The following is a 12,478-nucleotide window of genomic DNA, read 5'->3' as shown; positions in this document are numbered from 1 at the left end:
CTTTCCCTGGAACTTTCTGGAGAAGGGATTCAGTTCTTTCAGCCTGCTGTTGGGACCTTGAGAGTTAATTTTCTGCATTCCATGTGGGTGGGAACAGTTCTCTGTTATGGACTGTTTAATGATTCTGGAGTGATGATACTATAATGTTGATGTTCACTGTAATTTGGAATTCTAGGCACAAAATAGGCTGCTTTGGGTTGTACAGATGTCACCAAATTGTCCTTCTCCATGATTTTGCAAAGAATATAGAGAAGAGTAAAGATAGAACAGAGCCTTTTTTCAGCTGTTTTCTGAGGCATGGGAGATGTGTGTTTTTGTTAGAGATAACCTGAGGTCATAAACACAGGAGCCCAGTAGGAGAGTGAACATTGTCCCTGCACAGAAATGTCCTTTCTGGGCAGAGTGGTGAGTGCTCGTGGAACTTCAGGTTTGAACCATCTATTATTATTCTTAAACGAATTCACAAAGCTCTAGTTTAAAAACCATTCTCCCCTCTTTTGTCTCCTTTTGAGACAGCCTTCTGGGGAAAAAAAGATCTTTATTTCCTCATTCAAATGCAAATCTGAACTGAAGGTTTTAATTGCCTTTCCTTATCAGAATGCCAGAGGATCAGAGAGACTTCCTGCGGGACTGTTTTGCCAGTGCCTAAGTCATCAAGAAACACTGAAGACAATAATAGGTCACTGCTGTTGTATTCCAAGCAGATCTTTAACATGTAATACTTAGAGTCTGAATCCCTCTGAGCTTCTGTGGTTGCTTTCTTCATTTTCATTTGTGTTCAAAACAAGCTGGATGTGCAAGAATTTCTCATTGCTGAAAAAAGCAGTTTCGTAAAATATACATGTGAGCTGAAAATACACTTGGCCAAGTGATGGTTAGTGTCACTCCTGAAGTAGGTCACTTTGAAAGAAGCTGGGGAGACTGTAATGCAATTAATTTAGGTTAAATGACCTAGAATGGGAAGGACTGCACCATGTCCTGGCCTGAAGTTGTGTAAGAACTGGGGTTCCTACATCGCGAAACACCCGACGGCTTCACCGCTTTCACTGCCTGCTTTCTTTTCTCTTTCCCCAGGAGATGAAACAAAAACAGAAAGCACAAGAAGAGCTCAGTAACAGACCTCCATCCCTCCCTTTGCCAGATGTTGTCCCTGATGGGGAAGCACACTATGGGCAGAATGGAATACCCCTCCTTAATGGGCATGTACCCCTGGCACCTGCCAATCACCCCGGTCTCCAGCAGGCCAACCGCAACCATGGACTTCTAGGCGGAGCTCTGGCGAACTTGTTTGTTATAGTTGGTTTTGCAGCCTTTGCCTACACAGTCAAGTATGTACTGAGAAGCATAGCACAAGAATGAGGATAATAAATCCAAGACCAAATTAGCAGTAGTTGCAGAATGAGTGGGGACTCTTTGGGCATCTTGACTCTGACACTGGGAGAATTAATTGTTTGAGCGAGTTGGAGGTGAAACGTTTGTTGGCTCATGGGTTATGTTTGGAGTAGCTTTGGTTAGTCAGACAACTAGAAGATGTTCTGCTCGCAGATCCTCTTGTCCTCACTACTGTCTGGTAGTGACTCACAAGTCAAAGCATTATTATGAGAAGCTAACATTTCTAGTGCTTTGATTTTTATAGCAGTTCTTCCATCTGTGATTTGAAATTTGCAGATCTTGAGCAAACAAGGCTTTTTACTTCATTGAACACTTTTTAAAACTTCACAATTTATGCATATCGTGTTTTATTTTCATTAGGGATGAGTCTGTGCAGATTTTGAAATGAAATTGCTAGAGATTTACATGTGGACTTGGTCAAGGGTTTGCTTAATGTGAACATTGATGCTACAGAAGATTGCTGGTTTCTTTTTTCAAAATAGAATGAACACCATTGCATATCTAGTCAGTAGTGATTAGATGAGTGGGACAATAACACCATGTGTGTTACATGTGTTGTCTAAAATGTCACAGTGTAGTTGAAAGTTTTATTTGGGCTACAAGAAGTGCAGTTGTAAGCCTTTAGGAATGAATAGTGAGAAAACTCATTTAATCAGTCTTTAGTGGGGATAGCAATATCCAGTATTGGTTTGGATTTGTTCCCTTATGGGTTTCCAGTTTGGGAGATGTTCTATCTGAAAGCTGTAATACTTAATTTTGATCACAAGGTGCCACTGTTGGAAAAAAAATAAAACTGCACACACCAATGGAGAGTTGATTGTGTATTCAGAAAATCTTCCCTGGATTTCTTGGTCTTTGGTAAATGCAGGAACCCTAGCCCTTGTGAAGATAAAAAATACAAATGGGTGAATAATAAACCAGCTTCATCAGAGTCAACTGAATTAATCTGAAGTGTCATAAGCTGAAGTAAATCCTTAAAATTTTCCACTTTCCTACTTGAAGATTTGCTTAAACTCTTCAAAAAGCCACCACCAAGTCCAAACCCTTCAAATCCATCTGAGATTCTCAAAGCTTCTTAATTTTAGGTACAAGTTCATCACTGTTCCCCCTCAGATGATTGATGATGGAAATACTGATGTTTGTTCATGGGATCCCAGGACTGTGGATAAACACTAAAACCCCTAGGATAGTTCAAAAATCTGAAACTACTTTTTTCTTAACTCAGTTTGCTTGGTTCCACCCCCCTGCTTAATTTTACCCCAATGCTTTGTTGCATCAGAGGCAAACTTCTGTGCCTTTCATGATTATTGACAGTGATGCCTCTTCATCTGGGGAAGAACACACAGTTCATGTACAACCAACTGTCAGAGGTGACAAGCTCTGCATCTAACTGCATAGTCTTCTTACAAGGATTGTGAAGAGCCCAGATAAATATTACCTCATGCATCTAAGAATTTTTTTGAAACTATTTTATTTTCCTTTTCAGATTTCTTCTCACTGCTTCTCCTTGGTGTCTTGAATTGTAAGCAAAAGTGTATTGTTAACCCATGAGCCATACAGCTTAAAGCATCAGTAAATGTGACCAATTCTCTGCAATAGGTAGGAATTATCAAAATTAGCAGAACAGCTCTCTACTAAAGAGATCTTAAAGCAGTTCTTATTGAGATAAGGAAGGGAAGGAGGAGATGGGGCGTGTGGGGTTGGAATTTGGAAAAGGCTGGATTTGAAACTATTTATAAATATTTGATTTTTTTTTAAATTTTGTTGTTTTACCAAATCTTATTTATAACTTTTTAAATTTACCTCTTGTATGTGCTTAATCAGCTCTTGTAATAAGAGAAGCACCAGTTGTATCCATCTCAAAGCAGTTATGTTCTGTTGGTCTGGGGGTGTGCTGGAAAGAAAGGGGGAATGTTGTGTCTTTCCTGCAATGACAGGATTTTCAAATGGCATGTCAGACTGATGTTATTTTTCTTAAAGCATCTAGACCTGTAGCTGAGGCTGCTGTGCCTCAGAGATCTTGGTATAATTCACACTTTGTGGTTTTGCACTGCCTTTGATTGACATCACCTAGAGACAGAAGCTTATAATTGGTTGCCCATCTTTATCTTATGGAAGTTCTTTTGTCCACATAAATGAAGACAAAGGCAAGGAGACCTTGGTCATGGTGTGTTTTCATCTTTTGTGAGATGTACCTCACCAAGGTAAAAGAACTAGTCCAGTCTGGAGATGCTGAATAAAAGGCATTTTACTTTGTGACAAGGAGTTGGCCTTAAGTTGCACCCAAGTAACTGAAGGTGGGTCTCATTTTTAGTAAGTGCCACAACTGAAAACAAAAGAACTTTGATAAAACCCTGGACATGCTGCATTTTTTCTGCAGATTGACTGTATTAAAAAACAACCACAAAGCCCACAACTTCAAATTGCAGTTTCTCTTCAGTACCCTGGATTCAGAGAGAGACTAGACAGTCATTTCAGGTGCTAGCTGTTGAAAGCTAGGAGCTATAGCTGACTGAACCCTTGCATCTGTAGCTTACAAGATGTTGATACATCTCCTTGCCTTTGGTAACAGAAGATTTATTCTCTTCTGTGTAGGTTTGATTGGTTTGTATTTTTAAAAGCATTTCTATCAGTATGCAGGGCCTGATCTTTTTTGTTACCAAAGCCGTTAGATGGAGTAAACCATTCTTTGCCATGCAAAAATATTACCATGCCCTGAAGCAGTGCATTACTTCATGTAATAAAGCTAAAAGCTGCCCCTCACCATCTTCTGATAGTGGAACAAATGTCTGGCCCTTCACTTTGATGCTGCAGTTGTATAAATTTCTGTAAGGTGGTTATAGGTGGCAGGGAGTTAAGGCAGCTTGAATCAGAAGACATCTCAGTGGTTGCCTTTTAAAGCTCTCTTGGTTCTTAAAATCTTGGATTTGTGTGTAGTCATAACTCTTTTCCCCCTAAGATTTCAAGGTCACTGAAGTTACTTCAAGCATGTACTGAGGAGTAGAAATGACTGCATTGTAAAGTTGTTTGTTCATAATAAACATTCATGATAAAATTTTATCCTTTCTGTGGGACTGTTCTTGGGAAAGGAATCACTGGGGAGAAATCTAAGTGGATATGTATGGACTAGAAAACAAAACCTGTGGCAAAACTGCATCTCTCACCTTTTTTTCATCAAGTTTGGTATCCCTGACATCTGTGGGAAAACACCTACAGGCAGTAACTTTTAGATGTTTTGTTTGATGGTGCAGTTCCTTTACAGAGAGGTATTCTATCATGATACAAACTTCACCACTCTAGTTGCAGTGCAGTTTTAGGCTCTACAAAATGTATAGGGGCCACTCCAAGATGCTGTTCCACTGTTTTTGCCAACAGTGAAGATGTCTCTGAAGAAAAAAGTAGATTGGAACCTTGTTACCAACTCAGCATTGCTGTTTGAGTTGGACTTTTTATGCTGTTTCCTTAACATCTGGATAGCTGCTTCTGGGACACCTGGGCAGCTTCTAAGATCCACATACCTAGATGGCTTCAGTTCTGTGTAAAGCACTTTTACTCAGAGGCTGTCTTCACTTTTGACTTAGAATTTGATTTTGGGCTGGCATTCCAGTTGTGTGTGTGGCTCCAAAGCAGCTGTTTCCAACAGCAGTTTGTAACAATGGAAGTGAGGTGTTCTGTTTGACTGACATCTGCCAGGGCTGAGCTGTGTCCTAATGTGTTTTATGAAATGGTGCATTTTCCTGAATAAAGCTGGTGTTTTATTCAGAACCCTTCTCATGCCTGGAGTTCTTTTGCACTCTATTGTTCAGACTTGGTGCTTTTCATTTTGTCACTTGTCCTGCTTCAGGGGTTTTCAATGCTCATGTGAGTCGGGAACTAGTTCAGTGAGGAGAGCCATGTGGCTGTGTTTGGATCCATGTAGTCATGCAGGATTCTTGCTGTGAGGACAGGCATTTTTCTGCCCCTACCCTAGAAAACTTCTGTAAGGGGAAAAAAAAGGACCCTTCTACTGCTTTTGCACAAGTTCTTGAATTTGAAACTGCTCAGGGCTGTTGACAGTGTCTATCTAGCCAAGTATTATAGTCTATCTAGCCAAGTATTAAACTTTCCTGCACACAGCCAAGGACATGAGATGCTTCTTTCCCACCTCATGGATTCTCCAACTTGCCTCACATCTGTAAGCAGTCAGCAAGTGATTATTTCCTTCAGAATAGCAAGATTATAATTTGTAATTATTATCTTAAACCCTGTGCTTCAAAAGGCGTATTTTGAATGTCTCTAAAATTTCTGCTAATCATTTGCTGCAATTAGTGACTTACATTGCAACCCAGTCCTGGGAAGATGCTGTACAGGATGATACTTTTTTTTTGCTGCCCAGATAACTGCTTACAGCAGAAAATTCATGTTTTCAGCAGAAAAATCACCTCCATCCAAGAGAGGCTTTTGAACTCGAAGCATTCATGTCTTGTGTTACTGCAGAGAGCTTCTGGGCAAAGGAGGAGGCTGATTTATTGGGGTTTGCTTGGAACCCTTTTGGTAGTAAAATCTTTGCCCTAGCAACGGTCTTTCCCACCTGGGTGAGTCCCCAGAGCAGATGTCCCTGCCTTGCCCAGTGTCCCGGTGTTTCCGAGGCTTTGCCACGAGATGGCGCAGCGATCCCGCGTGGGTCGGGAGCTGGGTTGGAATGGGAAAGAGCCCAAGGGAAGGATCCTCCCAAACCTGGGGTCGGGGGACTTTGCAGAAAGTAACAGAAGCGGCCATGAGGTCTTGGTGTGTGATCCTAAAGCTGCTCTTTTTCTCTGCTGGTGTCTTTACGTTTGTGCGAACACCTTTGGTGTATCAACCCAACCCACAGTTTGAGCTTCTACTTGATTAGCATTGGGAGATCTTAGATTGAGACCTAAGGGATCTGGCACAGGAATACTTTAGGGCTTCTTCTTCTGGGAAGCAGGCAGGGGGGGTGTCAGTGAGGGCTGATGTGCTGCCTTCTGTATTGCCTTAAAAATCACTCTCTGCACCAGGGAGTTATTAATATAACTGCAATGGGCAACTCTGGAATACCCTAACTTTGCACCTTTTTGCCCTCTAGATATTATTTTTAGCACAGTTAAGTGAGGCCTAGCTTGAGTAAAAAGGAAGTGGCATGAGTAGAAATTGAGAGATGAAATCACAAGTTTCTTGCCCAACGGCTCAGTTTCCTCTCCAGCTTTACAATCACCTCTTGCAGTGTTTGCAAACACTGTGTTTGGGTTCTTGCACACAATTGTGAAGTGTAAATGTAGCTTCTTATAACACCTTCCTTTCTTCAAAGCTTTACTCATGCAGAACTGGTACTGTTCCATTCTTTACTATTCCCATTATTGCTGCAGTGGTGCTGAGCTCAGAGAGGAAACTATTTGTCTTTTCAGTCCCTTTGAGATCCTTGTTTTGTGGTGCTATTAAGTACAATACCAGCCTGTTCCTATTTTGTTGCACGTGAGGGTTGAATGTTGTTCATGCATTGGCAAGACTTGTGCTCTGGAACTGCTGCAGCTGGGATGGGAGAAGAGCAGCTGCCAAGGGTGCAGTTTTGTACAGATAATCCTGACTTGGAGGTTGGGGGAGAGAGAGCAACTCTGCTGAGACTTGATAAGCCCAACTTAGAGAAAAATACACAGTGCACAGGCAGTTAGCTACAGTTTGCCCTACTGGATCATCAAGTAACTTTGCCCTGTTCCTGCAAATGTAGTCAGGATTCTTGTCCCCCAAATCTGAAGAGACAGGCTTGGCTCCTGGGATGGGAAGGGAGATGTTCCAGGCAGACAGATGCAGCCTGCACCAGCAGACCAAAACAGCAATTGCCCCATTCCAGCCTTGAGTGTCATTTCTTGCCATGGTGTGTGGATCTGTCAAGCTGTTTAGCTGCAGTATGACAGATTGTCCTATTAATGTGTCATCAAGTGCACTTTTACAAATTCATGGCTTGTCTACAACTAACCTGAAAAAAGAGGCTTAAGTATGAGAAGGCGCCAAAGAAAGTTAAATATTATTAACAAATAAAGTCTGCCACGTAGTTTTGATGGAATGTGAGCTAGTTGGGGGAGGGGTGATATGCTGTTAACTATTTAGCTTCTGTGTAACTTCCCTTACTCTCACTCTCTCCTCTTTCCCAAACCCCATTTCTCTCAAAAGATGCTTTAAAAAAAATAATTTGTATTCTTCCTCTTGATTTTGGGCTCAGATGGTTCATGCCTCAGTTCCCTGAGCCATAGGGGACAGAGCTGATCCACCCTCCCTGTCTTACAAGTCCACTGAAGGACTGTGCTGGATGACAGGAGGCATGGTAAAGGGAATGCTAAGAGAAAATAAATCTGTTGCTTGCTGACTGCACAGGGGACTCCAGATTTTGTGATCTTCAACTTCTCCTCATTCTTGGACTTCTTTATGGTAGAATCTCACATTTTTGCGTCACTTTCCCTATTTGTAGAAATAATGGGAATATCTATTCTGGCTGGTGGAAAGCTGTCAAAGCTTTGCAGACTGCCCAAGTACTTCAAGATCTCCCTTATGAAGGGTTTGTAAGAGATGTGTAGGCTTTGGTTTGCTGTTAAATTTCACAAAAAAGCCCACCCTCCTGTAAAGAAATCAGCCCCCAGTGAGCTGGGGGAGAGTGTTGTCTGGAACAGAGCTAGAGGGAAAAGCAGGAGTTCTGATGTATCCATGTGTGGTGTGATGCTGAGTGCATATTCCAAGCCACATATTTTTAGCTCTACCACACACTCTTGTACAGTTTTACAAACTTCCCAGAAAAATGGTGATTTCTCTGAGATAATGAAGGGGAGGTACAGAATAGGGCTGAGGGGAGGGAGCAGGGAACGGGCATTGATTTAAATCTGCCTGGCACACGGGCCAGCTCCACTTATCAGTGAGTCTAATAGGAATGTGAAGAGAATAGGCTTGACAGCTCATTAGAATGTGATCCCTCCTCCTTTTTTTTTTTCTTTTTTCTTCTTCTTTCTTTTTTTTTTTTCTTTCCCCTTTCTTGAAGTTGATGGAAACTCATTCAGGAAAGAAGTGCTTATTTGCTGAGGTAAAGCAAAAGCTGAGGAGGATTTTGCCAGTGTGCAGCTGAGGAAAGGAGCTGAGAGAAAAATCAGGCGTGATCTACACTCAGGGGTACCTGAAATCTTGTCTAGGGTGAAGAGAGATGAGGAGGAAAAAGACATGAGATTCTACATCCTGACAGCTGCTGGTGGCATCGGGGCTTGCTGCTCGTCATCTCATTAAAGAAAAGTGAGGATAAACCCAGCTAGAGAGGGAGAGAAGCTAGACTTGGGAAAACTTTATCTGCTTCTGATGGACCTAGGTACCTCCTCAGCTTCTTTGCTTCTCTCTGTTTTCACTTTTATGATATGAGAAGTTTATTTTCTCCTTAGAAGGCTGAGCACTTGGCTGAGCTGTGATGCTTTCAGCCTCTTCAGAAGAGCAGTGGCTGTAGCAACCTTGGTTTACCATTCTCCAGCATCTTGAGAGGAGAGGATGAGGACTTGTCACTGAGGAAAGGGAATTCTCCTTCCAGAGAAAATGGATGGGACATATTCAAGCCTGCTTTGAACTGAACACAATGCTTCAAATGACAGAAAGTGAAATCTCCTGTTGAAGAGGAACAAGCTGACAACCCCCCTAATGAGTTTGTGTTGTCAGCTCTGGCCTGAGCAACTGTTGCCCTGAGCAATTTGACTTCTCTAGGTTTCATAGTTGAGTGCATTTTAAACGAGTCTGAAGACTTATTGTGGGGGGGGGGAGCAACACTTCAAGGTGGGTGGCAGGACTTTCCAGGGCCTCTTGTATTTATGTAAGCTTTGAGAGGCTGAATGGACTTACCTCTTTCTTCGAGTGAATCCAGATTTTCAAACAAGTTTATCTCTACCATTTCCATGTGTCCTGCTTGAACAGAGATCTCTCCAGCAACCAGTGCATCCGTGCGTGCTGCTCCTTTGACATTGCATAGCCCAGAGGATCATCTTTAATAGTTCTAACCTTTTTAATCTTATTTTTTTTTAGAGAGAAGTCTGTGTCTATTCCTATTATTGGTGGTGAAGGTTTTTTGTGCTTGGAGAGTGCCCTTCCTGCCTTGGCCCCTCCCTTTTCAAAAATGAAGGGGTGCACCTGGGTATTTGTGGCAACTTTACTTTGTCAGCAGTTTTGCCTCTTCCGAGTTACAGCAGCAAAGAGAGAGAGGAAGATGAAGAAGGAGCCTAGTCAGTACACAGAGCCTTTCAATGCCACCCTCTCAAACAGTGAAGAACTGCATGGGCACCCCAAGGTAGGTGGTTTGTGTTGTCAGGGCTTGGTAGAACTTCTTTCTGGCACTGATGTGGTGCTGGCTCCTTTTTCCACTAATTGAGGCAATCTTGCCAAATTCTGTGTGATTTTAAAGAGGAAAATTCTCTGTTTTGCCTTTGCATGATTGGTTTTCTAGCTGAGTGGAGCAAACCCTGGAATACTGACTGCAATTTGTAATTTATTTTAGAATATGCAGGAGTGAAGTTCTAGTCCTATAGTAGCTGCAAAATTGTAAAGACATTTTGAAGTTCTAGTGTATGAACACTGTCCTGTTCAGAAACAATTGATTTAAAAGAAGGCAAGTGGGCTATCTCAGTAAAATAATGATGCTGGAATATTAATGTATCTCTTGCAGGCAAACCTTTTACTCTCTGCAATGTTATTTCAGAACTGACTTATGCAACAGTATAAACACCTGAGCATGCCTGAGCTTTCTCTGCACTGCACCTTCCACCAGAGAAGGTGCTGACTGAAAATGATAGATGAGAGAAATGTTGCTGTAGTCAGATGATCTGTTGGATGTGATTGTGGCTCTTGAAGGAAAGGATTCAGGCTGGTGGTAATTGTGCTTAAGTGCCAAGTGTAAGAAAGTGTTGATGATACCTCAGTGGCTGTGGCTGATGACTTTGTAGGCTCAGTGAGGGAATTTTGCAGGGTAGGATCCTTCCAGTTACATCCTTGGGAGAATCACCCCAGGCTGAAAGCTGTAAAAAAATTTCCAGCCAGTAGATCATAGCCCCCAGAATCCTTTAAGATGAAAACTTGCATAGAATACTTGAGTGTAGGAGAGGGAGTTAGGGAATTAAAAGCAGGTCCTAAGATTAGGAACAGGATGAAATGGAAGGGAGACAGAGAAAGGAGGGAGTCTCCCCTATCACACAGCCCCTTCTCTCTCTGCACATACAAAAATGTCCCTTGTTTCAATTGGAGGTGACCTCTAAAACTTGACTTTGATCACAAGCATTAGGGATGGCAGTCACTATAGCAATAGAGGAACAAACCTGTCAAAAATTGGGGCATGGCAGAGGGGGCAAGTCAGAACAATTGGGCTGACATTCTACATATCCTGTTCAATGCTGTTGTGAGAGTAATTGGTTAAGGTTGGGCAAGTCTGGGAAACAGCCCTCTGTATAAAAAAGCTGGCTGCTGCATTTAAAATTAGCATTGGGGGACTGTAAGCAGCATTTCTTCAGCTAATTTTTGTGTGTATTGCAGGGCTGTGTCAGGACAGGTTGTATACATGCTAAATTCTTGAGGTGCTTATAATCAATCACTTTGTTCTGCTCTCTCTTGAACTGCATCATTCTGCTTCTGCAAAAGGGGCCAGATACCTAATCTGGTGCAACTAAATTTCAGTCTATTCTGGAATTAATTTAGCTTGATGTCAAATGCTTTTGGACTGCAAGCAGAATGTATCCTGATTGCAAAGTGAACCAGAAACTGGTTCTGGTTAATTCCCATATAACCATACATACATTTTTGCCAGAAGAAACACAGCACTTGTTGGGAGACTAGTGGGCATTCATTAAAACAGACACTGTTTGGAAGCTGCAGTTCCTGTGTTGAAATACTTTGCTTTAAAATATCCATGGCAAAGGTTTGGCTGCAGTGAGAGCTGAGGGGTTCAGGGAAGGCAGGTTCTGTTTAAGAAGGACAGAACAAAACCAAATCTTTGATGTAACTGCTTCTGAGCTCTGCTTGATCTCCACTCCCACATGTTGCAGTGGGAACTTAGCTCCTCAGAATCTGTTTGAGGTGGAAGTCCAGGCTTTAGGTCAGTATTGCTTCTAACTCTCATGGCTGCCTATTGTATTTTATATTTCTGTACCACCTGCCCAAGCTAAGGGACTGTTTAATACACCCTAAACATGCAGTGCTTAAGAATTGCCACCATTTCTGGGATAAATGCCAGTTGCCATTTACAGCAAATTGACTCAGGGAAGGAGTAAAGTGATAGTGAAGCTATCCTTACCTAACCTGTCAAGCTGAAGGAAGGTTGAAAGCCATTCCCTCTGGAGGACTGAGCTCTTTGAGCCTTGAAGGTACTTCTGTGAGCTTTGTTTCAAGAAAGGATGCCCTGCAGAGGAAAGTGAAACAGCAGCAGTGTCTCATTTTATTTCTCTGCAGCACATAACAGGAAAGATGGAAATGTTTTTGGCCTTGTACAGTAAAAATTAAGGCTGTGTTTACCTTGGAAGACTCTGTGGCCAGCTGCTAGGTTTATCAAAGCAGAAGCAGGGAGTGAAATGTTAGCTGAGAGTAGTGATTTTTATTCATAGTGTTGAAAATGTAGATCTGTTTTCCTTCTAATTGAGCAAAACAATTCGAGAAAAATTTCTCTTGGGAATTCTTTTCAGATAGGAGTGGGGAAAGCTCCCCTTTAACATTCACAGTGCAGGAGTGATGTGGTGAAACCTCTGCCTAAAACAGGGAAGCAGAAGTCTCAGGTCTTCTGATCAGCCTGATATTTCCAAGGAAATAGTAAGTGTGTGGAGTTTGGGGTTTTTTAAAGTTCTTTCCTCCAGTCTTGCCTTGCTGAGTCTCTGGGATCTGCTTGCCAAGAACATGGGAGTTTTTTGCTCTGACCCAGGTGGACTGAGAGGGAGAGCAGAACATGACTGATGGATACAGAGGTTTTCATCTCCTGGACCTTCTTGCTTTGGCTGTACCTGCACTGTAAGCTGCGACTTGCCAGGCCTTCCTCCTCCCTTCCTGGGGAAGATCTCATCTTGCAAGATGTGATGTTGTCCCAGCAGAGGTTCAG

At 42.2% G+C, this 12,478-nt stretch overlaps 2 protein-coding genes across 2 annotated transcripts in view; both read left to right on the top strand.

Moving 5' to 3' along the window:
- Positions 1–1,449, top strand: part of UBE2J2 (ubiquitin-conjugating enzyme E2, J2) — a 3,860-nt gene extending 2,411 nt beyond the window's left edge. The window contains exon 6 of the mRNA XM_010005166.1: positions 1,075–1,449. Coding sequence (XP_010003468.1) covers positions 1,075–1,359 — 285 coding nt within the window. The 3' untranslated portion in view covers positions 1,360–1,449. The remainder of the gene's footprint in view (positions 1–1,074) is intronic.
- An 8,074-nt stretch (positions 1,450–9,523) lies between these two features.
- Positions 9,524–12,478, top strand: part of FAM132A (family with sequence similarity 132, member A) — a 20,565-nt gene continuing 17,610 nt past the window's right edge. Inside the window, exon 1 of the mRNA XM_010005165.1 lies at positions 9,524–9,694. Within this exon, the coding sequence (XP_010003467.1) occupies positions 9,524–9,694 (171 nt within the window). The remainder of the gene's footprint in view (positions 9,695–12,478) is intronic.

Source organism: Chaetura pelagica, unplaced genomic scaffold (assembly GCF_000747805.2).
Source record: "Chaetura pelagica isolate M959 unplaced genomic scaffold, ChaPel_1.0 scaffold159, whole genome shotgun sequence".
NCBI lineage: Eukaryota > Metazoa > Chordata > Aves > Apodiformes > Apodidae > Chaetura > Chaetura pelagica.
Note: the sequence above shows the minus strand (reverse complement) of the source record. Positions and strands in the feature narration are given on the sequence as shown.